General features: G+C 47.3%; 1 protein-coding gene across 3 annotated transcripts in view; it reads right to left on the reverse strand.

The window, feature by feature from the left end:
- Window positions 1-6,830: 6,830 nt before the first annotated feature.
- The window catches only part of SSX2IP (SSX family member 2 interacting protein), a 29,410-nt gene continuing 8,935 nt past the window's right edge, over window positions 6,831-27,305 (reverse strand). For 2 of the 3 annotated variants that reach the window (XM_066597862.1, XM_066597863.1), the window contains exons 4-14: window positions 25,567-25,776; window positions 25,368-25,478; window positions 23,220-23,355; window positions 21,486-21,561; window positions 19,294-19,471; window positions 17,682-17,832; window positions 17,466-17,602; window positions 15,280-15,450; window positions 15,046-15,157; window positions 11,578-11,713; window positions 6,831-9,435 (exon numbers count right to left, since the gene is read on the reverse strand). In XM_066597862.1, the coding sequence (XP_066453959.1) occupies window positions 9,399-9,435; window positions 11,578-11,713; window positions 15,046-15,157; window positions 15,280-15,450; window positions 17,466-17,602; window positions 17,682-17,832; window positions 19,294-19,471; window positions 21,486-21,561; window positions 23,220-23,355; window positions 25,368-25,478; window positions 25,567-25,776 (1,455 nt within the window). In that variant the 3' untranslated portion in view covers window positions 6,831-9,398. The remainder of the gene's footprint in view (window positions 9,436-11,577; window positions 11,714-15,045; window positions 15,158-15,279; window positions 15,451-17,465; window positions 17,603-17,681; window positions 17,833-19,293; window positions 19,472-21,485; window positions 21,562-23,219; window positions 23,356-25,367; window positions 25,479-25,566; window positions 25,777-27,305) is intronic. The other variant, XM_066597865.1, reaches the window with a different exon arrangement.

The raw sequence follows: 27,305 nt of genomic DNA on the forward strand, positions 1-27,305 counted from the left end.
GATAAATGAAGACTGGAGTTCATCCCGCAAAAAACACGGCCGCCTAGAGCTCCGGCAATGGGAAATAACATCAATACGGCTCTTGGAATGTGGCGACACAAAAGCAAACCTTTAAGAAAAAAAAATGTTTTAAATGTACAAAAATGGCAAAACAAAAAAACCTGTATAAACTCGTTATCGCCGGGATCATGTGACTCCGAGAATAACGTTATCACACTATTTATTCTGCACACTGAACGCCGTAACAATGAAATCCAAAAAACAAACGGCAGAATTTCTTTTTTTCCCCCCAATCTCCCTACAATTTTTTTTACAAAAGTTATGCAATACATTATATCTACCCAAACATGATGCCATCAAAAAGTACAACTTGTCCCGCCAAAAACAAGCCCTCATACGGCCGGGTCAATGGGGAAATGAAGAAGTTATGGCTCTTGGAACGCAACTGCAAAATTAGTTATAATTAAATGATCGGCCCATTTAAAAAACCTGCCCTGGTGGGTCTGACAGGGGGAAGAAACCCGCCACTGAAGGGGTTAAATGACCTAAACGGAGTCTAGATGTCCTGAATGGCCCCGCCCATGATGAGATCAGTGGGTGCCATGACAGCCAGGAGACTTGTGAAGAATGCAATACTATAACAATCAAACAATCACAAGTTCAAATCTTCTTAGAAGACTTGAAAAAAAAGTTTAAAAAAATTGTTTTGCTAAAAAAAAAAGCCAAGCGAAAAACTGTAAACACATTCGGGATTTCCACGTCTGTAAAGGTTTAACTTATGAAAATAACACATTATTTATACTGTACAGTAAATGTCAGCAAAAAAAAAAAAAAGCCAGAGTTGTATTTTTTATTTTTTTTGGTCATCCCAAGTTAAATAAATGTCCTAAAAAGCGATCAAAAAGTTGTATGTACCGCACCCCAAAATGGTTCCTGATAGAAAACACTAGTCACTTCATATAGCCACATTAATGGAGAAAAAGTAAGTTATGGCGGCAGAAGGCATTTTTTTTTTTTTAACCCTTTCCCGCCATATGGCGTAAGTGTATGTCCTGGCAACGGGGTACTTCCCACAACTGGACGTAAACTTACCCCCTGTGATTAAAGTGTCGCCACGGCAACACAGTAGTGATGACTGCTGACATAGCAGGACCAATCACAGCGGTTCCTCCCCCACAATTGCTGTGATTGGTCAGTGAAGCACTTTTCCGGTGCGTGTAGAGGGCACCTATAGTCAAATTTGTAAAAGAAAAATAGTAAAATACAGCGATCGGTAGTGCAGTGTGTGATTAGTTGTGTAGGATGTGGTGTCAGCGTAACCGTTGGTGTAAAAAAAAAAACAACAACGCACGTGCTCAGTGCAGCATTGGCGCATCCGTCAGTGTAAAAAGCAAACCAGCACATAAGTTTCTTCTGTCTTTCTGACCCCGTCCCAGCGATCCCGCAGCGTCCTGTCCAATAAAAGGTTTTTTGTGTGCACAATAAATTTTTCTGTTACTACGGCCCGCAGGAGGTTCACTGCAGAGGAAGCAGACCGAGTCAGACTCAGATAGCGGGGATTACCCCACTTTTCTGGCATTATCCTCCTCCTCCTCCTCATCAAGTCGGAACTCCCTGTACCCCCAAGAAGGCGTCGTCCTCCTCAACAGTCACCCCAATTATGATCGCTTATATAAAATCAGGCCCGTAATACAGCATTTTAATTCCAAGTTAGCCCAGGCATACACCCCAGAGAAAAACATTTCTGTAGAAGAGTCCCTGCTACACTTCAAAGGGAGGCTTAAAGGGGTTGTCCCGCGAAACAAAGTGGGGTTATACACTTCTGTATGGCCATATTTATGCACTTTGTAATGTACATCGTGCATTAATTATGAGCCATACAGAAGTTATTCACTTACCTGCTCTGTTGCTAGCGTCCTCGTCTCCATGGTGCCGTCTAATTTCAGCGTCTAATCGCCGGATTAGACGCGCTTGCGCAGTCTGGTCTTCTTTTCTGAATGGGGCCGCTCGTGCCGGAGAGCGGCTCCTCGTAGCTCCGCCCTGTCACGTGCCAATGCCAGCCAATCAGGAGGCTGGAATCGGCAATGGACCGCACAGAAGACCTGCGGTCCACCGAGGGTGAAGATCCCGGCGGCCATCTTCACCAGGTAAGTAAGAAGTCACCGGAGCGCGGGGATTCGGGTAAGCACTATCCGGTTTTCTTTTTTAACCCCTGCATCGGGTTTGACTCGCGCCGAATGGGGGGGCTATTTAAAAAAAAAAAGCCCGTTTCGGCGCGGGACAACCCCTTTAAATTCCGCCAGTACCTGTCCAGTAAGTATGGCGTGAAATTGTACAAGCTGTGCGACAACGTATTGTGTGTCAAGTATAAAGATAAGAGGGATGTCCTTATACTGACCACAATACACGGCCACAGCAGTACCCTCTGCCCAGTACGAGGTACCAGAGACCCCCAAACCAGACTGCGTCCTCGACTAGAATAAGTACATGGGAGGGGTAGATCTATCAGACCAGGTACTGGATCCATATAAAGCCATGCAGAAAACACGGGTGTGGTACAAAAAACTGGCACTGTATAATGACTATGTGCTGTGTCGGGGTGCTGGCCGGAGGGGCTCCTTCCTTGAATTTCAGGAGGAAGTCATCAAGGCCCTAATATTTGGGGACCAGGGGGTGGGGGAGAGGCCCAGTACTTCTGGAAGCGAGGCCACGAGGATTGTACCAGGGCAATGCTTTCCCAGTGAAATTCCCTCTACTGGGAAGAACCCCCAAAAAAGTGCAGGGATAAGGAAGGACACCGTATACCCTTGTGAACCGTGCCCCAAACAACCCGGCCTGTGTATAAGAGATTGTTTCAGGATCGATCACACGGCCCTGGGATTTTAATTTTATTATTGCCCTGACGTTTTACCCCGATGTAGTCTCCATGGCTTGTCCCTATCCACATATAGGGCATCTCTGTGCTCAGGAGTAATTGGCTAACACATCATGGGGTACTTTTTCTCCTTCTGCCCCTGGTAAAAAAAAATTAAAAAAAATCTGGGTCTAAAGCTAAACATTACTGGAAAAATTTGAATTTTTCATTTTCAACTCAAATTGGATTCAAACGGCTCACTGCACCCCTTAATAATCACTGCACCCCTCAATAATCACTGCACCCCTTAATAATCTCCCTAAGAGGTCCAGTTTTCAAAATGGTTTCAGTTCTTGGGGGTTTCCAATGCACGGGTACCTCAGGGGCTGCAAACACTACAGGGGGGCAGAAAATGATTCCAGCAAAATCTGCATTCATAAAGCCAAGAAGCGCTCCTTCCCTCCTGAGTCCTGAGCCATGTGCCCAAACAACCGGCTACGTCTACAGATGGGGCATTTCTAAAAACTGCGGAATCTGGGTAATACATTCCAAGTTGTGTTTCTTTTCTAACTCCTGCTGTTTATAGAAAAAAATGGTTTTAAACTGAAAATCTGTAGAAAAAGGGAACGGTTCTAATTTCTGATGCACTTTCCTTTAATTCCTGTAAAACATCTAAAGGGTTAATAAACTTCCTAAATACCATTTTGAATACTTTGAAGGGTGCAGATTTTAAAATGGGGCGATTCATGGAGGATTATGTTATATAGGCTCTTAAAAGCCACATCAGAACGGAACTGGTCCTTAAAAAATGCAGATTTTGAAATTTGCTAGTAAATGCGAAAAATTACTGCTAAAATTTACATACTTTGTGGAGTCCGAAAAAAAATAAATTAACACTTAAATGATTGCAGTATACAGTAGGCCTAAGGGAAGCGTTATTAACGATTTTGTGGTGTTTGACAGTTTAAGGCTGGATTCCCACGAACGTATATCGGCTTGGTTTTCACCCCGAGCCGATATACATCGTCCTCATCTGCGGGGATGGGGGGGGGGGGGGGGGGGGGGGGAAGAAGAGCAAGGAGCAGGAACTGAGCTCCCGCCCCCTCTCTGTCTCCTCTCCACCCCTCTGCACTATTTGCAATGGGGAGAGGTGGGGCGGGGCTAATTCACAGAATTCAGCCCCGCCCCATCCAACCTCCTTTCATTGCAAATAGTGCAGAGGGCGGAGAGGAGGCAGAGAGGGGGCGGGAGCTCAGTTCCTGCTCCTGGCTCTTCCAGCCTCCCCCCTGCAGATGAGGACGACGTATATCGGCTCGGGGTGAAAACCGAGCCGATATACGTTCATGGGAATGCAGCCGTACAAAGAGAAATTCAAAGTTTGAAAATTATAAATTTTTCCAAATTCTGTAATTTTTTTTCCCCTAATAAAGACAAACTTTATTGATGCAATTTTTACATGAACATAAAATACAATATGTCACCAAAACCAATCCCAGAATCACATCGATAAATAACAGCATCCAAAGGTCATTACCGACAGCTGGTATATATTAAAAAAATAGGGCTTAATCCTTAACCCAAAATAGGCCATGTCCTTAAGGGGTTGAAGATTATATATATATTTAGATTTATTTTTTTTTTTTTTTTTAAGTAGGACAACAAAAAGAAAACAAGCCTTATTAATGTTGGTGTTTTGCTATGATTGTACTGACAACCAGAATAAAGTTATCAGGTCATTTTTGCTGCACACAAAGAAAAAAAGAAACAGCACAATTGTGTTTTCTCCCTTGTTCTCCACTTAAACATTTTTAAAAAATCATATCAGTAAAACTTTATTGTAAATTAAATAGCACCTCGCCCCGCAAGCAACGAGCCCTCAGATGGCTACATTGGGTCGAGGAGTGGAAGGTGGAGGAGAGAAAACAAAAATGGCCGTGTCTTCAAGGGGTTAACTTGGCCCCCAATCATTCATAGATTGTGTTATTTGCTAAGCCTGTTGAGAAGCTTCATCTCCATTTGACCGTCTTCTCCCAACACGGCGCGCGCCCCCCCCCCTCCGCACGACGGGCCAGGATGAGATTAACAAAAAATAACGATAATGTGCAAATGCTGTCATCGATGACCCGTTATTCTCAAAGGTTCCAGAATTTCACATTAGAAGATATTTTCAGATTTTTCCCCAATTCATAGAACTGTGTTCCTTTCCTAACGGGTCACAACGACTTTGGTAAAGAACAAACATTTGGGAAATAGATAACCGCGCTCGTTCGGCCAAGTAACTTGTGTACATACCAAGAGTTTTCTGCTCCAGGTCTGTAATACGGTGCATCATCTTAAAGGGATATTCCCACCTCAGACATTGATGCGTACCTGCAGGATAGGATATAGATGGCTGATAGAAGTAGGTTTGGCTGTTTCCATGGCTCCCATATAAGTGAATGGAGAGGGACAAGGAAACACATGGCCAGTGCTCTACGCCCTGCCCCGCCCACCCCCCCCCACCCCCCGTACTTGGATGCAGCGGCCACCGCACTCCTGATCTGGCAGTAGAAGAGATTGGACGTCCACGTCAGACATTTATAGCCCAGAGAGAGATAAGATAGGACCGGACCTATCTTTGGTGAGCGTTGTGCAGGAATTTCCATAGACTACTATGGGAGCAGGAGCCTATGGAAACTCCTGCACAGGATTACAAATCTCAGTAGGAGGATTTCTGCCAACGGACGGAATTCCCAGCTGCTTCCAGCGAGACATTTAAAACTTGCTGTCCAGAAACACATTTTAAGTGTCCCGCTGTCAACTCCAGGAACTTACAGCACAACATTCGAAATGTGCTTCTGGGCAACAAGTTTTAAAGGTTTTGCTATAAGCAGCTGGAAATTTCTCCAGCCCCGCTGCTGGGCAATTCCCCAGCAGCAGGGGGCAGTACGGGAACTCCCTCCATCTCTCTCCCAAAGAGATTTCCCTATAGTGGGGAGAGAGGTTACAGGGCTTCCCCGAGAGTGTGAGGCTAGAGGGATCTGCCCTCTAGCCCCAGCCCCTTTCTTTGCTATGGTGAATCCCTGTGAGGAGCACTATAGCCCCCAACCCCTCTCTAGCCTCACTTACTCTCTGCACTATGGGGATATACCTCGGGGATCCCCAGAGCAGGAAGCAAGAGAGCAGGGCTATGGCGGATTAACCCATAGCAGTGAGAGACAGGGCAGGGTTATGGAGTGCTGTGACGCAGCAAACAAAATTGTGTGAGAACAGAGAAAGAACAGGCAGGTAGTTAGTCCGTGAAAACCATCTACAGCCAATCACTGGCCACAGCATTGACCTTCTACAGCCAGCGATTGGCTACAACAGTCACATGTCCAGGTCAGCAGGAAGAACAAAGTTGTTGTAAAGCAATTTTAAGTAATGTGAAAACCCCTTTAAGGGCTCAGTCAGATGAGCTTTTTTTGCACTTACCTATTCGTGTGCAAAAAAAACCAAAAAACTCCACGGATGAGCAAAATGCGTGTGACCGACGGAGCTGCTCCAGGAAGGCCCCTCATCACTGAACACTGACAGCACTGTCCATGATGAGGGGACACCTCGTGGGGCTTGGGGAAAACACACTGCCACAGCTGTCAACAGCTGTATCAGAGGACCACAATGCTCCCGCATTGCTTTCAATAGGACCGGCGCTGCAGCTGGCCCCTTGAAAGCAATAAGCTGCAGGCACCACCGCAGTGATTTTTGGGGAAGGGCTTTAAATATAAGCCCTACTGACAGAAAAAAAATAACGCATCCCCTAGCACTCCGGCGCGGCTTCTTTCTGCAGCACCCAGGCAGTTCTTCTGTATTCTGGTGGCTGGGGATTTAAAAAGCACCGCCTCCAGAAAGTACTGCCTCTGATTGGTCACAGCCAATCCCCGTCATTGAATGACAGCTGAGCGCAGCCTCTGATTGGTCACAGTGTGCAGCCCATCAGAAATGACAAACACATTAAAAAGCAAAAAAAAAATTTATTATAAATCTAAAAAAGACAGAACATAAAATACAAGTGCCACAACAGACCATGATTAGATGCCGAGAGCAGAAGATCAGAAGTCAGAAATGCAGAAACAGACGAGGTCCGACAGCTCCGCACAGGAGGGGGCTGGAAAGTTCCGGCAGTGATACATCGTTACTGTTCCTATTCAGGCCTCAGGAAAAAGATACAGCTTCTTAGACAGATTTAGAATCCATAAATACGGGGCAGTCAGGTTTGGCCAGCAGGTGGCGCTGTAACTTATGTTTGACCAGCAGGTGGCGCTGTAAGTGGAGCGCATCAGATGGGGCAGTATGGCTCAGAAGTTCTGAAACTGCACTGTTTTTCGGCCATATTAATCAGGTTGATAAAGAGCCGCTCCGGGAAAACCGTGTTTCCATACAATGCCTATTGGGGTCCACGATGCACCCAGCTGCTTCACTGATGATCACTTAGTTCTGGTCTCTCGTCACCCCGCGGTGCGACAGCCCAATGCTACGGCGTCTGCACTGGGAATCTTTTTCGCTCTTCATTCCTATGAGCGCTGCCATGTGAGAGTCTGCTAGAGACTAGTAAGAGACCGTGACTTCTGTCAGCTCCAGGATTTGGCGCAGCACGGGGTCATGTGGGATAACGGGGGAACCGGACGGATAACACATCAATGAGGTAGCTGGGAAGAAGAATATCTGCCCCAATATATACTGCATGGCAACCGCACCCCAGAGGAACTAACAATATTCCCCGGAGTGGCCCTTTAAGAACCGCTTCAGCATTTTACTTTAAGTCTGTGCACCCCATGTCATCAGCTCAGCAGCCGAGGGCCCGAACACGAAGCCACAATTAACACTACCTGCTGGACAAAGAAATGGACATGTTTAAAATGACCTTCTGGTCCCGGACAAACAAAGATGGCCGCATTCAACTACTGATGCATATTACTACATAGTGTGCATTGGGTAGTCTAAGACAGCACATGGGCAGCACTGGCCAATCAAAGCAGCAGCTCAGACTAGTGATGCATACTAATGCACAAGAACTACAGCAGCCATCTTTGTCCAGGACAAGAGGATCGCTTTAAAGGGATATGCACCAAATAATAGGTCAGCAGCGATCTGGTTCTCTGACTCACCACGAGGAGCGGCGCTGTTTCTGGACCAAAGCAGCCATGTTCTTCTGATCCCGGACAACCTCTGTAGCGTTTATGGTGCAATGTACTGCGGCTCAGCTAGCAGCGTCCTATACGGTCTAACGGATATCTTCTAGGATGATATGGATTGCAGCGTCAATGCGCAACTGAAGCATCATTACAATGCTGTTCCATGGATCGGCCATGACCAACTGTGCTGGCGGACTACATTCCCCAGCATTTCTGGACAGTCACCACCAGGGTTGTCTTCATAGACCCACCTGACATTCACAGCAATTGAGAATTAAAATAAGGCCTTCTGCACGCCCCCAACAAAAGAAAGCTGCAAAGTATTGCTTGAAACATGTGAACAACATGCAATCGTGAAGCGTGACGGCGGCCGTCCGGTGAACCAACGGGATTCAAGGGGGTTTCAAGGACATTAAAAAGATTTAAAAAAATTGTAAAGGGTTAAAGCGCTGCAGCCCCGATGTCCGTTACACAGAACCTGGAAGCAGCGGCGGGCGGTCACCTGCCGTTCATTGCGCATGTTACCACGAATCCACTCGCAGGCTTTAGAGGCCATGGAAGAATCCCTGCTGAAGCCTGCGGGTGGCGAGGAGTCCGGCACATAAAGAACGACATGTGACGCCCGCCGCTGCTCCCAGGTTCCATGCAGCGGGCACCAGAGTAGAAACGCTGGGCAGGGAGCCACCAGGATAGGAGGGGATTCAATTTATCTGCATTTCAACCCTTTATCTTTTTTTATGTCCCTGAAAACCCCTTTAATGCAGCCCACCTTGTAATATGATGGCTACTGCTCCCAGCATACTTGGATCCGTGCAAACTGTCAAAGCATGCTGGGAGTGGTAGTTCCACCTCAGACTCTGTGGCTCTTCCTCCACATCCCGACGCAGTATAATACATGATCCTTTGGGGTTACATAGTATTCTACACTTCAAGATCAAAGACTTACATTACCCCCCAGACCAGTGGGAGACATTAAAGGGGGTCCGGCCTACCAGCAGGCGCACTGGACCCCCGCCTGAACTCTGCTCAGATACATATACGCACTTGGAGGAGTCACATGTGCAGCCGCCGCGATGATTCTCTAAGCTTTATTCCCTGAGAAAGAAAGGAAAAAGGTTCTGTATTCAGTGATGAGCCATGACATCCGCGTACAGCGCATATAGAAGGGGGCGGAGCATGCCGACTAGAATGCAAGAAAAATGGCCGCATAGGCCAAAGGAAATCCATCCGCTCCGGTAATCGGGAAAGGCGCAACTCATTTAGGCGGGCAGTGATTCATAGCAAGAAGAACGGATCAGCGCGGGGACGAGTGTACTAATGATTTAGACAATCCGGAAGCAAGGCCACTGGCAAGGGCGGAGGACGATCCAGCATCGACGCCTGCCTGGACTTCACAAGTTGCTGCCATTCAAATTAGTTCGAGGAGATCTGGAGGAAAAACAAAAATAATCATAATGTGGTAAGAAAATAAAAGAATTCTGCAGCTTGTTCTGCAGCCGATTGCAGCAGGAGGAGAAGCTCGCTCACATCTTCCAATACTAGATGTTCATAATAGTTTTATGTAATTGAAGAGCGCCACCTGCTGGACAGTCAGATCAGCACATACGTGCTATACAAGCGGTATAGAGATCATGGATGTTCTGTTATTAAGTGCTGACTGCGCCCTCCACCTTGTCTGTATGCGCTTGTTTGGATGAATGACCAATCTGGTAGCTTCTAGAGTTGGTCACGTTGGGGCGGTTAGGGCTCTGTTTCATGGATTGAGTTTCCAATAAAAGTGCTGACGCTCAGGGCGCTCGGGACGGGCGCGATCTGATATTCGCCAGGCGGTTGAATATTCAGGGTTTTTTTCACACAGAATCCATATACCAGGGCAATTTCTAAGTGGAATTAAATATATATATTTTTTTAATTGGCGGGGTGGGAGGGGGCGGGTCTTGTTTTTACCATGAGCACCCAGGAGTGTACAATTACGGAGATATTTTTCACCATTTTGTGTTTTTTTTCACCATTTTGGATCAAGTTCTGCAAGGGCTTTTTTGCGGGAAAGCCTTTAGTTTCTACTGCCCGCACTTTGGGATACATTCAGTGCAACGGGTTTTTAGAACATTATTTTCTTTAATTTGTTCCCTTAAATGGGGACACCCGACCTCCACCTCACTGGGACTCTCATTGGCTTCCTCTAGCAGATTAGGGGTGTAATCTGCTGAACTGGATGGACGTAGGCCTAATACTATGTTACTATTGTTACGTTTAGGACGGGGCGACCTATAAGGCATCATTCTGGCATGGAGGATTTTCCTGTAATAGTCTTCATTGTGCCGCATAAATACATGTTAATAGATCTGAAGTTTATGGACCCATCAACACCACATGAAAGAAAAATGAAGCTAAGTTAAATGAGGAAAGTAAAGGGGGGGGGGGAGAGGATTAAACAATATTTTTATTTTTGTAATTACCACTAACTTCTTTTTACTTCTTTAGTTTCCATGGGGGATTTGACCTGGAAATCATCTAATCACTTATACTACAATGCTGAAGTATACATTAGATTGTATTTCTGCAGACACTCTATTAAGGCAGGCCACAAACACATCTTAATAGGTAGAAAAACATAGCAGCCCTGGGGGGTTTCAAAAGGCACCCCCCCCCCCTCCCCACCCCTGGGGCTGCCACAACACCTAAATAATCTTATTGCGGTGCGGCTGTTCGGAATAATGACAGCGCTCCCATCAGGCCATTTAAAGGTTGCTGTCAGATTGACGACATCTAAATAGTTGACAGCTGCAATTAGAGTTCTCTCCAATCGTGGCTGTTGCAGGCAGGTATCAGCTGTCAGACCGCCAGCCCCCGCCGTGAATGGCGTGAACTTGGTTTCCATATATTGTACTTAAAGGGGTTGTCTCGCGGCAGCAAGTGGGGTTATACACTTCTGTATGGCCATATTAATGCACTTTGTAATATACATCGTGCATTAATTATGAGCCATACAGAAGTTATTCACTTACCTTCCCTGCGCTGGCGTCCCCGTCGCCATGATGCCGTCTAATTTCGCTGGCTTCTGGCGTTTTTAGACGCGCTTGCGCAGTCCGGTCTTCTGCCTGGTGAATGGGGCCGCTCATGCCGGAGAGCTGGTCACCGCGTCGTCATCGTAGCTCCGCCCTGTCACGTGTGCCGATTCCAGCCAATCAGGAGGCTGGAATCGGCAATGGAACGCACAGAGCCCATGGCGCACCATGAGAGAAGACCCGCGGTGCACCATGGGAGAAAACCGCAGTGCATCCCTGGGAAAGGACCGGCGGCCATCTTAGGGAGAAGATTTTTATAACTCCTTATTTTGTCAGATCGGTGAGTAGCAAGCGGTTTAAAAACCGCTTTAATTTGCTATTTTATGCCAGGGGGTGACAGGGAGAATGGGCTAATGTAAAATTTTGATGTTTGCCGCGAGACAACCCCTTTAAATACCTTAAAATTATTATTATTTTTAATTATCTGTCTTTTTCCCCCATAACCATTACCCCTGCCAGTAGTTGTGGCCCCAGCGGGTATGCGGTGGGTCAGGACAAGTACCTGTGTCGGTGAAGAAGCTGCCTGGCGGCGGGTGTAGCTGGCAGTGATTTTCCAGCGCTTCTTGTAACATCTGCAGACGGGTGAAGGTTGTTTTGAGGAGACTTAGATTGGCTACCAGGGGATTCTTCATCCGGGTCTGAAAAGCAAATTAGAAGAGACTCAGATCTACCAGTAACCTTCACAACTCCAGATGTAGCAGAGCTTAACATGACCGATAATATAATGTATCCCAAAAAGGGTTACATTATATCTTATCACACAAAAACCTTTGGGAAGTAACTGAAAGGTAAACTGTGGCACAGAAAGTTATCAGAATTAGACGCTGCTACATCTGTATGTATGAAACAATGCAGCAGACGGAAGGCGATCAATGAAGATATTCCCTTAATGTACAAGACAGACATTCCTTTCCCTTGGGGTGTCTGGCAGCCATGACCCCTTTATAGGCGGTCCCACCAAAATGAAGTATTTCCCATCCATCACAAGAGGGGTCCTAAAGGTCCCCACATGGAGTGCTGGTCACATACGCTCACTACGACCTTCACTTCAGTGAGATTGCCAGAGACTTGAGAAACTACTAGTTTTTCGCTTTATTAACATTGACTTGTATATGTGATCACTCACATAATGCACTGCACTACTTATGTGTGCAGTGTATTATGCAATAGTTATACGGAGGGAAACGACTGACTTAATGACAGAGGGAAAAAAAAACAAAAAGCACACTGGTGACACAGAAGTAGTTCTATCATCTTTAAATGCACCGCAAGTACAGAACCGGTTCAATGCCAAATGTAAAAAAAAATTAAACACTCAGAAAGTTCACCCAATGTCCGCTCGGCATAATGATCAACCATCGCACCCTCCAGATCGATGCGAGCTTGGAGGAGATAAGCCACATTGTTCGCCTGCAGCACTACACATTCAAACTGTGAGGTTATTGAACTCCTCAGTGATCACAAGCTGCAGGTCGCTGACTGTTGATGCGCGTATAACCCTCTCCTTGGGGGGGGCATCTTAAGGATGAAGTCCGGTGGGGTAAGACCCGGGGAGTGAGCCGGCTGGTCCACTGGCCAGATCTGCCTAGCCAACATCTCATCTAACCAGGCGGACACAGAGAGGTAATGAGCTGGGCCCGTCCTGTTGTGGAAGAGATCCCATCACCCAGGATTGGGAGAGATAGAAGAACGGGTCTATTAATCCTCGTTAGGAGGTTCCTGCCCGGATCATCACGTCTGGATGCATCCACCTCAATTGTCACTTCAGGGTTTTCAGGAGGCCAATAGACACGGTGGTCTGTAACGCCTTTGGAGGTTTTCATTTCCACTTGTTACAAGGTCATTCTATGGGTATGTATTTGCATTAAAGACGACAACTAGTTCTGCACCGCCCTGTATAGCATTCTAATGTGTCCACCTGTATACTATAGCGTAGCGGGGAGAGCATGCCAACACATGCAGGCCCGGTGTACAAGGGGCTGCTGATAAGTCTGACTTTACCCAGAAAGAAACAAGATAGGAAGATGAAACTTTCCATTTCTCCCACATCCTCTCCACTGATGCCAACACACTTCTTACATCGGGATTCCAAGTTCTGTAAGCCTTGCAAAAAAAAGGATTTCGGTTGTGCCTCAAACCAGTCATCCGTAGCAGCCATGGTATCAGCAATGGTGGGAAATTGGTCCCCTTGAGGTGGTTCTTCAGGTTTGGAGACAGATGATAGTCGGAGGGCGCTAGATCTGGTGAATAAGGTGGGCGGTCAACCAGCTAGAAGCCTCGCTCCACCAGTTTTGCCGCGGTCGCTTGTGCAGTGTGAGCGGAGGCGTTGTCTTGCAGGAACAAGATTCCTTTGGACAGCTTGCTGCGCCTTTTGGCCTTCAGAGCTGCCTTCAATTGGTCCAAAAGTCCAATGTAATCCCTTGCATTGATGGTGGAACCATTGTGAATGTCGTCCACTAGCAGTAGCCCTCCTTATCCCAGAACACAGACGCCATCACCTTATTGGCTGAGAACCCCTGGGCCTCCACTCTCTGACTGCTCCTTGGTTTCAGGGTCATACAAACAAATCCAGGTCTCATCCATGGTGACCGGTCCATCCAGGAAGTTCTTATCAGTCCGGAAACGCTGACAAATGGACCGTGAAGTTCTCACTCGATGCTTTTCTGATCTGTTGTCAGACATTTGGGGACCCACTTTGCAGATCGCTTCTTCATGGATAATGACACAAACACGTTCCCCATAAACCCCCATGAGGTCTGCTATTCCTGCAGCCGATATTGGCCGATTCTCCAGTATGAGGTTGTGCGCAGCATCGACGATCTTCGGAACAACCACCTCTCTCGGTTGTCCGGGACGTTCCTCATCATTGGGGCTGAAGTGGCCCATCAGTTCTTAACTGTAGAGTATGAAGGGCATTGATCCCCCGATGTCTGCCACATATCACCAGGAATATCCGCCGCGGACTTTCCTTGCAGAAACAAGAATTGTATCCCTCCTCTACTCTCATTGGCTGTGAATATGGCCTTAGACTCCGCCGTTTTGTTTCCCGCGTGCCGAGATCACTGTTGCCATAAGCTACAAACACAACATTATGAAAACATATATTAGACACATAAGGCTTCATGTGATGTAACATTCGTTACCATAGAAACAAAGAAATAACACAAAGCCAAAGACTTATCAGCAGCCCCTCGTCTTCAGCTCTGCTTCTTGTGTAGATCATATACGGGGAAAGGAGTCAGTTTTAGGATTTGCAGCACGGCATTGTTAAAACTGTGTAAATGGGAAGATGGAACAATGCCTCCACAGCGCCACCTAATGGAAGGAAGCATTCCTACAAGTCAATGCCAAACATCTTAACAAGCCTTATAACAATGATTGGGAATAAAAGCAAAGCCAGAGACTTCTCCAGAAAGAAGAGATCACCATGCAGACGTTTCAGGGTTTTCGGCCCTCACCAGTGTACATATCTCCCAGAGGACCATGCACCGCCTTTTAAGTCTCCTCACCTCTTCTACAAGCTCTCCTTGAGGACAAACCTTCCCACTCCTAAAACTGTAGTCTCCTACTGTGTTTCCCGAAAATAACACCTACTCCGATGTTTCATAATTTTTTAAGGAGGCTTGAAATATAAGCCCTAGCCTGAAAATAAGCCCTAGCTACATAAAAAAATAGGAATAAATTATCTAGCAGGCTCAGTCCAGGTTCCTCCTGCTGCTCTTTAGAGCCCCGGCGTGATTCCTGCAGCCCTCGGGCCTCCATAAAAGATCACTTTGTGGTTAACTGGAATCATAAATCCTGGAAAGCAGCGGGAGACCTGGACCGAGCCTGCTGGGCAAGTATAAGCCACCCCCCGAAAATAAGACCTAGCACCTCTTAGGGAAAAATTAATAAATTTGTGGAAACACCTATGAAATCTTGTACTTCTTTCTTCTTCTAGAATCTCATTGGAGCGTCCTGTAAACCTTACCTAAGGCACTTCGAGGTTGGCAGTGCTCGGAGCTCCTCCGGTCAGTAAATAAGGTCATGTTCAAGAACTGGTGTTTTAACCACAGCGCTCGGTCCTCTTCAAACATTTTTCTCTAAGGAAAAACAAAACCTTGTGATACGAGGCAGGATGGACAAGGCCGCCCATAGAGACAGTCAGTGAGGAGGCGCCATCTGGTGACAGCTTGTAACATTAGCGCCACAGCACATAACTTACCTCGTGGCCGAGGCGGATGGCCGCTTCCGTGAAGTTTCTTCTCTCCTTCTCAAAGTTTTTCTTTTGTTCACTGAACAGCTTCCATTCCTGCTGGAGCCGCTCCTGGTCCTCTAGGAGGTAGCAGTCCTGCAGCAGCGAGGAGGTATCGTCATCACTCGCTGCAACCTGCTGCTGTGGATGAAGACAACCATTAGCTCTCCTGTAGCCTAGAGGAGGTTCAGCCCATCGCTGAGCAGTAGTGCCGGGGATAGGACGGCCGGACAGGTCTGTTGGGTCACATTAACTTATGCCCTTATAGATTCTAACCGCTCTAGTACTTCTACCGCCGCCGTGTTAGAAACACTAAGTAATATAAAGTAAGGAAAAACTTTTAAACATTTTTAAGTGGGGCAAAATTTTTAAAAATCCAATTGCGCCAATTTTGCAGGGGATTCGTTTTTGCAGCGTTCAGTGCAGTAAAAAGGATATGAACTTAATTATACAGTTCAGAATAATCAGAGATATCAAATTTATGTCTTTTTGATCACTTTTCATTCACATTTTTTGGGAGCCAGAATACCAAAAAAGCCCCTTGCTTAATTATTTAATGAGGAAAACAGGAAAAGGGTTTTTCTCCCCTTAATTAAAAAAATATTTTTTTTACTGTTAAATACATTAAAAATCATTTGACAGGTCGTACTTTACTGCAATCCTAAAGCAGGACGTGTTGGGCATCTATGCATCTATACCTCCAGTAGGTTCCAGGCTGCCATGCTAGCCCATAGGCACCTCCAATAGCATTGTGGCAGGTACTGATGTGTTGCAGGAAGGGGTTTCCCATCCCCACCTCACACAGTCTGGACAGTCAGTTTTACCGCATCGGTCAAACCTCAAGGCCCTTTTGCACGGGACCATTAATGTTCTGGTTGTTTCGGCTCCCGCCGGGTTTTGGATGATCATTGTCCCGTGTAACATGCAGAAACTGAAAGCCTGGATGAGAATCGTTCCGTGTAAAAGGGCTTTAACTCTGATCAGGGCAGTAAACGACAGCTGTCAAACACCTGACAGACCCCGGCTATGGCGCAAACTCTGCTCCCGAGTCCAATGCACACAACGCACAATGGAAATGTACATTAGGCTGCTGTGAAGTGATTAATATAATGTATTGAAAAACTAGAAAAAAGGGGTTTATGTGGGGTTATGAAGGGGTTGTTCAAAATAACTTACGCCTCAAACCCTGCATAGGGAAAGTCATTGGTGGGTGCCCTACAGATCTCAACGGCCCACCATGGAATAGAGCGGTGCTCATAAGTGTGCACAACCACTCCATTCATTTCAGTGGAATTGCTGAAGATAGTACAAGCGCTCTCCAGCAGTCCAACAGGAATGAATGGAGTGATAGTGCACATGTCCCATTCTGGGACCCTCAGGACTGGTGGGGGTTCCAGGGTTGGATCCTGACTGATCAGATAGCGTTTCACTTTTCTGTGGATAGGCGATGAGTTCTTTTGGTTGGACATTGCCTTTATTACACAGCATGAATGCCTGTTTATTGTGCAACCGCTCAGATCTAATCTACTGAAACACTGCATGGGGAAAAAAATCACTTCCTATAGAAAAAAAGTTTTAGTAATATTTGATGCAGTTTGTGATCCTGAAGTATGAATTTAGCAATTTTCCTCTTCATTTGACACCGATCTAAGCTGATAGGACTCAGATTACACACATTAATATTAAAAGTTAAAATCGGTACAAAAGCCAACAAATGGCAGATAAGAGGTTCCCAGCGCCCTGACTAGTCTATGTCTAGGATAATTGTACTGAAGCAAGTAGCTAGTAAGAGGGTGTAATATGCACTACAATCCAGTAGATGGCAGTAGTGCACTATAAATAAACTGCTCCCCTAATGGCACTGCAGACCCTTCTCTGTACTAACATCCCCATCGTCCTCTAATATAAAAGGGTTGATGCAGATCCCTGCAAGCGAATTAGCATAAGCCCCCTCAGCCAATTAGTGCTGGTACACTTGCATGGTAACCGTTTATTGGATGCAGATTTCCTTAGGATATGCCGACGCACTGACCGTGTTCTTGGAGTAAATCAGATTACCCTTGGCCTATTACATCATCTAACAAGTTATACTGGAAAGCATCCCAACTTTAAAGTTACGTCCAGTGTCCTTTAGGGGCACAGTATGGAGACGGTACCTGTAGTAGGTGCTGCTGGTTCTTTATGGTTTCTTCACAGCTTAGAATTTCCTGCTTTAGTAGTTCCAGCTCCTTTTCATGCTCTTCCTTGGAAATCAAGCCTTTGCGATCTGGGGAAGCCACACGGACTTGAGAAGCTGCAAACAGACCCCATATTTACAGTCCTGAACCTCAGGAGCAGTAAGAGAATACATAGCAGCTGCAGTAAAGGCGCACCTTGGTGGTCCAGCTTCTCCACGTGGCTCTTCAGGATGCGCCACTGACGGCGGATGCTGTTGACCAGCTGCTCTCTGACAGCCTCACACGATAACTCGATCACATGGTCTTTACTGGAATCGGCAGCGTCATCTTCCCCATCTGAAAGAGCCTGGAAATGCAGATCAGCAGCAAACCATCACCGCAATTGTAAGCGGCAGCAATTGTGTACGGAGGGACAGGTACAAGATGTACAGGTGTTTTTCAATTTTTTTTTTTTTTTTTTTTACCGGACTTAAAATAGTCTGAAATTAAAGAAGAAAAATCCACACTCCCTTATTCCACCTATTTCCTCATCCAGCGCAGCAGCCTTGTTGCCCACCCCATGGCACCTAGAAGCAGCGGATGCCGGTCAACCGCCATTCATTGTGCACATGACCACTCAGCCACTCTTGGACTTCAGGGACCATGGAGGAGTCACTGCTGAAACCTGCGAATAGCTGAGCGTCTTTCAAGTTCTATGCGGTCGGCAAGCTCCACTTCTCACAAATTCAGTCTGCAGCGCTGAATGAGGAGTCGTCGGAATAGGAGACTTTTTCTTAGGGCTTATTTAGACGACCGTATATCGGCTGGGTTTTTACACCTGCCCGATATACGGTGTCCTTGTCTGCAGGGGGAGGAGGATGGAAGAGCCAGGAGCAGGAACTGAGCTCCGCCCCCTCTCCACCCCTTGCCACTATTAGCAATAGGAGGGGGCAAGATGGGGGTGGAGCTAAGCATTGCTGCTTAGCTCCGCCCCCATCCCAGCCCTCCCACTGAAAAAAGTGGCGAGGGGCAGGAGCTCAGTTCCTGCTCCTGGCTCTTCCACTCCCCCCCCCACCCTGCAGACAAGGACACCGTATATCAGCTCAGCGTGAAAACCCAGTCGATATACGGTCGTCTAAATAAGCCCTTAATGTCAGACAATTTTAAGGCGAAAAAAAAAAAATGTATGTCCCGGAAACATAAAATTACTTGCTGGTAATATGTTTTCCATGAGCCCATGATAGTACCCATGAAAGACCACCTCCCGTGGGCGTAAGGAAAATCCCTTTAACTTGACATTAAATTACAGCAGAACTTTTTCTTGTGCATTTGATAGCTTTTCAATGGCTTTTGTGTTGAGAACTTGTAGCAAGTCGTAAGTGTTGGGTTAAAGACTAACTGCACTTTTGATACAGTTGATGCTTTGACATGTCAAGTATTTTTAAAAGTTTTGATCAGTGGACGTCCAGGTGCCAAGACCCTCAATGACCGCTGAAATGAAGGGGCTGCAGTGCTTACCCAAGTGCTGTGCCCCTTCAGTTATGATTGTTGCCCATCTCTGCAGCTGAAGATGGATACAGATGCCTACAGAAGTCAATGAGTCTGTTCAGTTGCTGAGAAAGGAGCCAACAGGCAACCATGGCAGGGTAAGGGGCACAGAGCTTGGGTGGGTGCTGCAGCCCCTTCATTTCAGCGATGACCAGGGGTCTCAGCACCCAAACCTCCACCGATCAAAGCTTTTGACACAACGGTCTATTATGTCTAAACTTTAAAAAGTGCAGTTACTTTAAGTTTTGCTAGATCTGTAATTTGGGAAACTAAAACTTACCGGGCCGAGACTGTCCTCCAGCTTCTCTTTGGCTTTCGGTTTCTGCGGGCTGAGGACAGAGATCATTTCTTTTTTCATTTGCTGCAGGACTTTCTTCAGTTCTGCGTTCTCCAACATGAGCTGCTTCTGCCTCTGTTCATAGTCCCCGAGCAGGACCTTGTACATCTCCTCTTCATTTCTGAAAGGACAGACGAAATTCACATTAGACCGCTTCCACATGGGTGACGCGATATCGCCGCGAGAAAATCACATCAGTGTTGTGTGCGATACAGCTGCGTTTTAAAGTCGCACGACTTTATAGCACCACGTACGAGGATTTTCAGGGAGGGAGTTCTGCGCTGAAAGTTCCCAACAACCCAGTGGCCTCCATAATTCTTACATGGAAGAACCACCAGGACTCTTCCTAGAGTCACCGACCCACCAGACTAAGGGGGAGAAGGGCCTCGGTAAGAGAGGTGGCCAAGAACCCAACGGTCACTCTGGCTGAGCCCAAAGATCCTGTGTGCAGATGGGAGAAACTTCCAGAAGGTCAACCATCACTGCAGCCTCCACCAATCTGGGCTTTATGGCGGAGCGGCCAGAAAGAAACCTCCTGAGTAAGACATACGAAAGCCACCTGGAGTTGCCAAAAAGCACCTAAAGGACCCTCAGACTGCGAGAAACAAGATTCTGTGCTCTGAGGACACCAAGATGGAACTTTTTGGCCTCTAAGTGTTCTGTGTGCAGGAAGCCAAGCGCCTTTCCTGCCCAATACCATCCCTACAGTGAAGCCTGGTGGTGGAGCATCATGCTGGGGGAGGGGACACCGGTCAGGAGGGATGGAAACCAGGCGCCGCTCATCACCTGCCCAATACCATCCCTACAGTGAAGCCTGGTGGCGCATCATGCTGGGGGAGGAGAGACCGGTCAGTGTGGATGGAAACCAGGCACCGCCGCTCATCACCTGCCCAATACCATCCCTACAGTGACACCTGGTGGTGGAGCATCATACTGGGGAAGGGGAGACCAGTCAGGGTAGATGGAAACCAGGCACCGCTCATCACCTGCCCAATACGTCCCTACAGTGAAGCCTGGTGGTGGAGCATCATGTGGGGGAGGGGAGACCAGTCGGGGGGATGGAAAGCTGAATGGACCAGAGTACAGATATAATGACAACCTGATCCAGAGCACAAGGGACCTCAGACTGGGCAGAAGGGTCACCTTCCAACAAGACAATGACCCTAAGAAACAGAGCCTGGACAGACATCTGTCTGGCATTTAGTGATTCCTGCACTGAGCAGGGGGTCGGACCCGATGACCCTGGAGGTCCCTTCCAACTCTACTATTCTATGATTCTACAGCCAAGACAACACAGGGGGGGCACTCAGGGACAACTCTGTAAATGTCCTTGAGTGCCCCAGCCAGAGCCCTGAACCCAATGGGACATCTCTGGAGACCTGAAAATGGCTGTCCACAGACGGCCCCCCACCCAACCTGACAGAGGGCAGAAAATCCCTAAATCCAGGAGGGCAAACCTTGTGGCATCATATACAAGAAGACTGGAGGCTGAAGTAGCTGCCAAAGGAGCTTCAACTAAGTACCGAGTGTGGGGTGTGAATACTTATGGCACTGCAGAATGGGAGTTTTTCATATAAAAAAAAAAAAAAAAGTTACAAAAAGATTTCTAATATTCTGTTTTCACTTCGGGAAAAACTAGATTTTTCTCCTAATACGCCACAACATAAAATGTAAAAAACATACAAAAGGGTCTGAAGACTTCCCACTGTATGCTACAGAAACCCGCAGTAATGCTCTATTCATACCATTCACCATATCCCCGACATCCCCCAACATACAGGCTGAATATAAGTCGCCCCATTAGGTTGTGAATAGGTGAAGAATGCAAATGTGGTAAAGAAAAAAAAAGGAAAAAAAGTATTTTTTTTGTAGAATTCACACATTTTTGTGCTTTTCAATCTAGTTAAAAAAATAAAAAAAATAAAAAATAATGCACATGCCAACGCATACTTACAAATGTATCCTATGGAGCCTATATGTTGGGGAGGTTTCTGTGCCTAAAATGCACCCAACCCTCCCGTAGAGAGATCTGATTGGCTGCGCTCATTACACCACATTGTTTCCACAGACCGGCTCCCATGAAGTCTTCCTGAAGTCTCTCCTCTTACTTTGCCATTCACGTAGGATTTACTCACTTGGCATCTGTCCTGCTTGTTCTCCATGCCATCCTCTTGCCATCCGCGCGACCGATATAGTTCAGCACATCGATGGCTGTTGGATAAACGGGGGTTATTAAACTGGGCATAAAAAAAACAAAAAGGTGGAACATAGAAGACAAACTATTGATTTCTACATCAGAAGCCTTTTTGTATTCGAGTCGGAGCATTTTGTAGAGCTTTGCACAGGGCTGGTTCAGGGTACGTGTATCGGGAAGGACAGATGTAGCAAAAGTCAACTTGGAGCTTCCTGCGATGAGCCGGGCCAGCTACATCGCTCCGCAGCCCGGCTGCCCAACACTCCTCTTTCTTGTACATGCCCCTCATTGCTCACAGTCAGTGGGCAGAGATCTGAAGCCCCCCACGGCGGAGGGGACTATCCACCTGACAGATTCAAAGCACTAGAAGCATTATACCAAGGACATTGTAGTTATCACACGTCATCCTGTTCTTGTGGCCATGTTAAAAGCTGTTGGATGTAACTTCTACTGAAACCTATTACAGAGCCAGCAATGTTTATCTTGACTGTGATAACTCAGACAAGTTATCTTATCCCAACATAACAAAAGCTATTGAAAAGTCAAAGACTGCGGCACAGAACATGTTCTTCATGTGACAAGTCCCAAGTTAAACAGGGGCTAATCCGTCAAGTGTCCGAGAGTCGACCCCGACTAAACGGATAAAGAATATGACATCTGTATCCCAGATCACGCGTCGTCATCTATAGCGCGGATACAAGCACGTCTCTGCAGAGTAAGGCCGGTTCAGGGCCCGCTGCACCAAAGGGTTGATCTGAGATGAACAGTTGATCCAAGTTCAAGCTGGAAAACGTTGCACCCCAGTTCAGTCCGTGATCGCGGGTCAGATCTAGGGTCAGTTTGATGCGACGAATTTAGTGGATAAAACTGGTTGAACTTTCTTGAGCAGCAAAAATCCAACATGGTGGATTCTGCTAAGAGACACTTCCTGGGTGGTGAAGTTACACCCACATCTTTAGCATCACTATGAATGCTGGGAAGGTCCCCCGACTACCGTGACCAATCAACATGCGCAACACGTTTCATCCATGTAGAAGCTTTGATCGCAGATCTAGTGAGCCTGGGTTGGTACAACACGGATGCCTTAAACCAAGATCAACAGCTGGTCATAGTTTAAACCTGGGTCAGTGTGGTTGGTCCATCCCGTCCCCAAACATCAGCCTTATTGCATAACCTTCTAGGGCGAGATCTGGCCGGCCATCCGTCTGCTTACTTCAGATAACAGTAATGTAAGGCTACATTCACACGAGCACAAAACATGTGCGAATACCAACTCCATTCTTTTGAATCGAGACACTCACACGAGCGAGGCTTACCCCCACAGCAACGCTGCGAAATGGAACAATCGCTGCATGTCCTATTATTTTTTCCACATTCCTCGTAACATTTTGCCCATTGTTTTGAATGGGACCTTTAAGACATTGCATGCCATTCGAGTGCGATGCAAGGCTTCCCATGGAAATCAATAGGAAACACTTGCAATCTTCCATCGTGCTTGAAACACGCGCCTGACAATTGGAATTTCACAGAAGCGATGAGTTTTTGCATTAAAAAACCCTGTATCCGCATTGAAATGTGCAATATTGGGCAGAATGTCATGGTCCAATATCGCGCGCCCCTGTGAGTGTACCCTTAGATAGAGGACGCTGCTTGTATTCGCGCTGCGGACACTTACAGATCTTTTTGTCTCTCTTGTCCATCACCAGCTGGTAGAGTCGCTCCTTCAGCTTGTTATACTCCCGCTCCTTCTTCTTCAGGTTGTGATTATGCTGAGAGGAGCGGCTGGTAATGATGTTCTGCAGCTTCTGAACCTGCATGTAACATAAGCCACGTTAACATTGGTGCTCTGTGCTAATACAGGAGGCTCAGATTATAACAGTGTCTAGCGTCAGTATATTCTACAGCACATTTTATGGGGGTCGTGCCCACTATGTCCACTCCCCCCGACCACCGGCTCCGCTGGGACCACTCCCCCCGACCACCGGCTCCGCTGGGACCACTCCCCCCGACCACCGGCTCCGCTGGGACCACTCCCCCCGACCACCGGCTCCGCTGGGACCACTCCCCCCGACCACCGGCTCCGCTGGGACCACTCCCCCCGACCACCGGCTCCGCTGGGACCACTCCCCCCGACCACCGGCTCCGCTGGGACCACTCCCCCCGACCACCGGCTCCGCTGGGACCACTCCCCCCGACCACCGGCTCCGCTGGGACCACTCCCCCCGACCACCGGCTCCGCTGGGACCACTCCCCCCGACCACCGGCTCCGCTGGGACCACTCCCCCCGACCACCGGCTCCGCTGGGACCACTCCCCCCGACCACCGGCTCCGCTGGGACCACTCGCCCTGACCACCGGCTCCGCTGGGATTTTCTGCTTACGGAGCCGGAGACACGTTGTGGTGAAGGAATAAGAAGGAAGCCATAAGGAATTCTTATATCCCACAACTTCAATGTGCTATTAGAAAAGTCCCAGCAAACTCCGTACTACCAAAGGCATGTGTTAGTGAGCGTCCTTCCTGCAATTCCATAATACTTGTTTCCGGTAAGACACACCTCTACCCTTCAATTATCCGTCCGCTGGATAGATCATCTGTATCAGATCTACATGGTCCGCTGATCGGGACCCCTGCTGGTCAACTGTGTGAAGAAACTGGGGGACCACTGCAGCCTCTTCGCAGGTCAATGATGTCACATGGCCTGAAAGGAGTGCAAGTGAATGGGATTGAGCTGCTAAACTAGATACAGCTGCTACGAAAACTATGGCAATGTGCCCAATAGGCAGTGAAGAGGCCGTGGCACTCTGCCAAATATCACAGTCCCTTTAAGCAGCTGAGTGGCAGGGGTCCTGAACTGCCCGCACCAGATATTGATAACATACCCTAAAAATAGGTCACCCATATTATAGTCTGAAAAATCATTTTAAAGGGGTGATCCAGGATTAGGAAAACATGGATACTTTCTTCCAAAAACAGCGCCACACCAGTCTATGGTTTGTGGCTGGTATTGCAGTTCAATGCCATTGCAGTGAATAGATTAAAGTAGCAATACCACACACAACCTGATGACAAAGGTGGCAGTGTTTTTGGAATACAGCAGCCATGTTTTTCTAACTCTGTACAGCAGCTCTCCTGCATTCCCTCCATCAATGGGCCGTGTCTATACAGACCATCAGCACCAACTGGACAATGTGCGGACACAATCCATTAACCAGATGATGTCCGGTATACAATGTAGTCAACAGGGAACAATGCGTACTTCCAAGGAAAGTTACCCTAAAATGGTTGCTTATAGGGGGACGCAGGAGCGCCACCAGGTCCCCTTAATATGTTGTGTATGGAAACAAGTCCTGGGTGCTCAGAATCCATTAGGTTTATCGATCTGAGATGTTCGGTTGGAGCGCCGACCACATTACCACTTCATCAGTTACCATGGAAAGGTCCGGAAGCACATCCATGTTTGTGGTGGATTTTCTTTAGTATATTGCCCTGCATTCATGGCACATTGACCAGCATCAGTGGCGGATTTCACAGTGGATCTCGTGTGGAATTGATCGATTCCACAATGAATTCCGCGTCTAAAAGTGTCCCATTGCTTCTAATGAGAATCAACGCTGTAGTCTTAAAGGAAACACAAAAAAAGGATGCCGTCTCACTTCTTCAAACAGATTTGTCCCACTGAACTGGGCTAAATCCGCATGCAAATCGCAGAAGCTGTATGTGAAAATCTGCTGATTTTGAGGCGCTTTTCATATCAGGTTGTCCGACAGAATCGTGAACATGCGTAGCTGCGCTGACGCTGCAGACAACACGACAGACAACTAACCTCCTCTTTCTCGCTCTTCAGCAGCTGCAGCAGGCTGTGGTTTTTGCACTGCTGCTGGCGCTCTCTCTCCAGGAGAGCAGCGTTTTCTCGCTTCGTCAGATCCAGCTGATCCTGAGGTTGTATAGAGAATACAGATTAAGGATACGAAGTCATTCGCTCACATTAGTAGGATACATGGGATTCCCTTCTTCCTGCTCACCTTAAGTTTGCTGTGACTGTTGTGTAGATGCTCCAAGTCACTGTTCACTTTAAGGAGCTGCATTTCTGCATCTTCTCGCCTCCGCAGGTCTCGGGAGTGTCTCTGGAGCAGCTCGTTGATGCAGTTCATGATGGACACTACATGCAGCCTCCTACCGACACCGTTTTTGGACATGGTTTGCAATGATGGAAACCCCAATGTTATAAGCTCCTGCATGCACAAGAACGCAATGAGATACAGAAAATTACAACACTGAGACCTAAAGGAGTATTCACAGGACTGACTCATACCTTACCCAGAACATAGAGGATAAAGATCTGATTGGTCGGGGTCTCATCACTGAGACCCTCCCTGATCAAGAGAAGAGGGGTCCAGCGTCCCCCTCTTCCTCATTGTGGGCTTACTGCAGCGAGGAGGAGATTGAACAGAGCAGTAATCAAGCATGTGCCGTGCTGCTCCATTTGTCTTCAATGGGACTGCCAAAGAACCGAGCCGAGCTTGTAGGCTGCTATTTCCGTCAGTCCAATTGAAGTGCATGTGTGACCGTGTGTGCGTGTGTGATCACCGCTCCATTCAATCTCCTTCTCACTGTGGGGGGTGCAGGTACAAGTGCTGTCCCTAAAGGGATGCTTTGACATGGTAGTCCATATGCATTGAGGTTACAGGGGTTATCCTACTTATTCTTAAGTTTTGGTCATGCTCCTTATTTACTTTAGAGCAGCACCCATCCTTAATACTGGTATCTGGCCATCTACGGGCGCTTTTACCCGGGCTGATTCTGGGCTCAATGCAATGAGTGTTGATCAGAAAAGCACGTCAATTAGCGCTCGATAACATTTCTTTAGCATGAGTCGAGAATCGTTTGTTTGGGGTTAAACAATCATTTTTAACACCTTCTCCTCCTTTGAACACGAACTTCCTCGAACCCATATCTTCAGATTCCTACGATTCAGACACGCACTGCAGACAACTCCCATCTCCTGGACCCGCTATATCACACTACCCCCTGATAGGTATACTAGGCGCCCAAGGTCCACAGGGCCTCATATTCACATCGTACTCCCATCTAATCGCACCAAAGACAATACTTCCCTGCTGAAATGGAAAACTCTGCCACCATCTTTGACAAACAGCTCCTTCCAAGATTTACTAGGCTCCCCTCGATTTGCTTCCCCTGCAGCTAACAAGGTGATACATTGTACCTTACTCCAGGGAATGGGCAGATCATCTCAGTGCATTAGATGCCCACACGACTCTGCTGATTTTTGGCCCATGATTTGGGACTGTCCAGTTATTCGAGGCTTCTGGGGAGAGGTCACTGATCTCCTCTCTGAGGTTTTGGAATATCTGTCCCTACTAGCCCTGAAATATGCCTCTTTGAGATACTTGATGAGGAGACTTGGCAGCACCATCTTAAAATATTCTTGAGGTACTTTTCTTAGCTAGGAGAGTAATAGCACTGCATTGGATGGGTCACAGGAACCCCTCAGTGTCAATGTGGCGGAAATTCGTCAATTCTCTTATTCTATATAATTAGTTCATAAAGGGCGCAGATGCCTAGGAAGATTTAATAATGTGGTCAGTGGGGTCTATGGTGCGTTCCCCACTAACACCCTACCCTCCACACCTTACTCATCCTCCATTCCAATGATTCAGGGACGCCCCCATTAACAAGCACATTTTGGGTCTGGAACCCGAGGCCCACTGACAGGTCTAAACTCCTTCCTTCCCTCTATGTA

Source organism: Eleutherodactylus coqui, chromosome 3 (genome assembly GCF_035609145.1).
Source record: "Eleutherodactylus coqui strain aEleCoq1 chromosome 3, aEleCoq1.hap1, whole genome shotgun sequence".
NCBI lineage: Eukaryota > Metazoa > Chordata > Amphibia > Anura > Eleutherodactylidae > Eleutherodactylus > Eleutherodactylus coqui.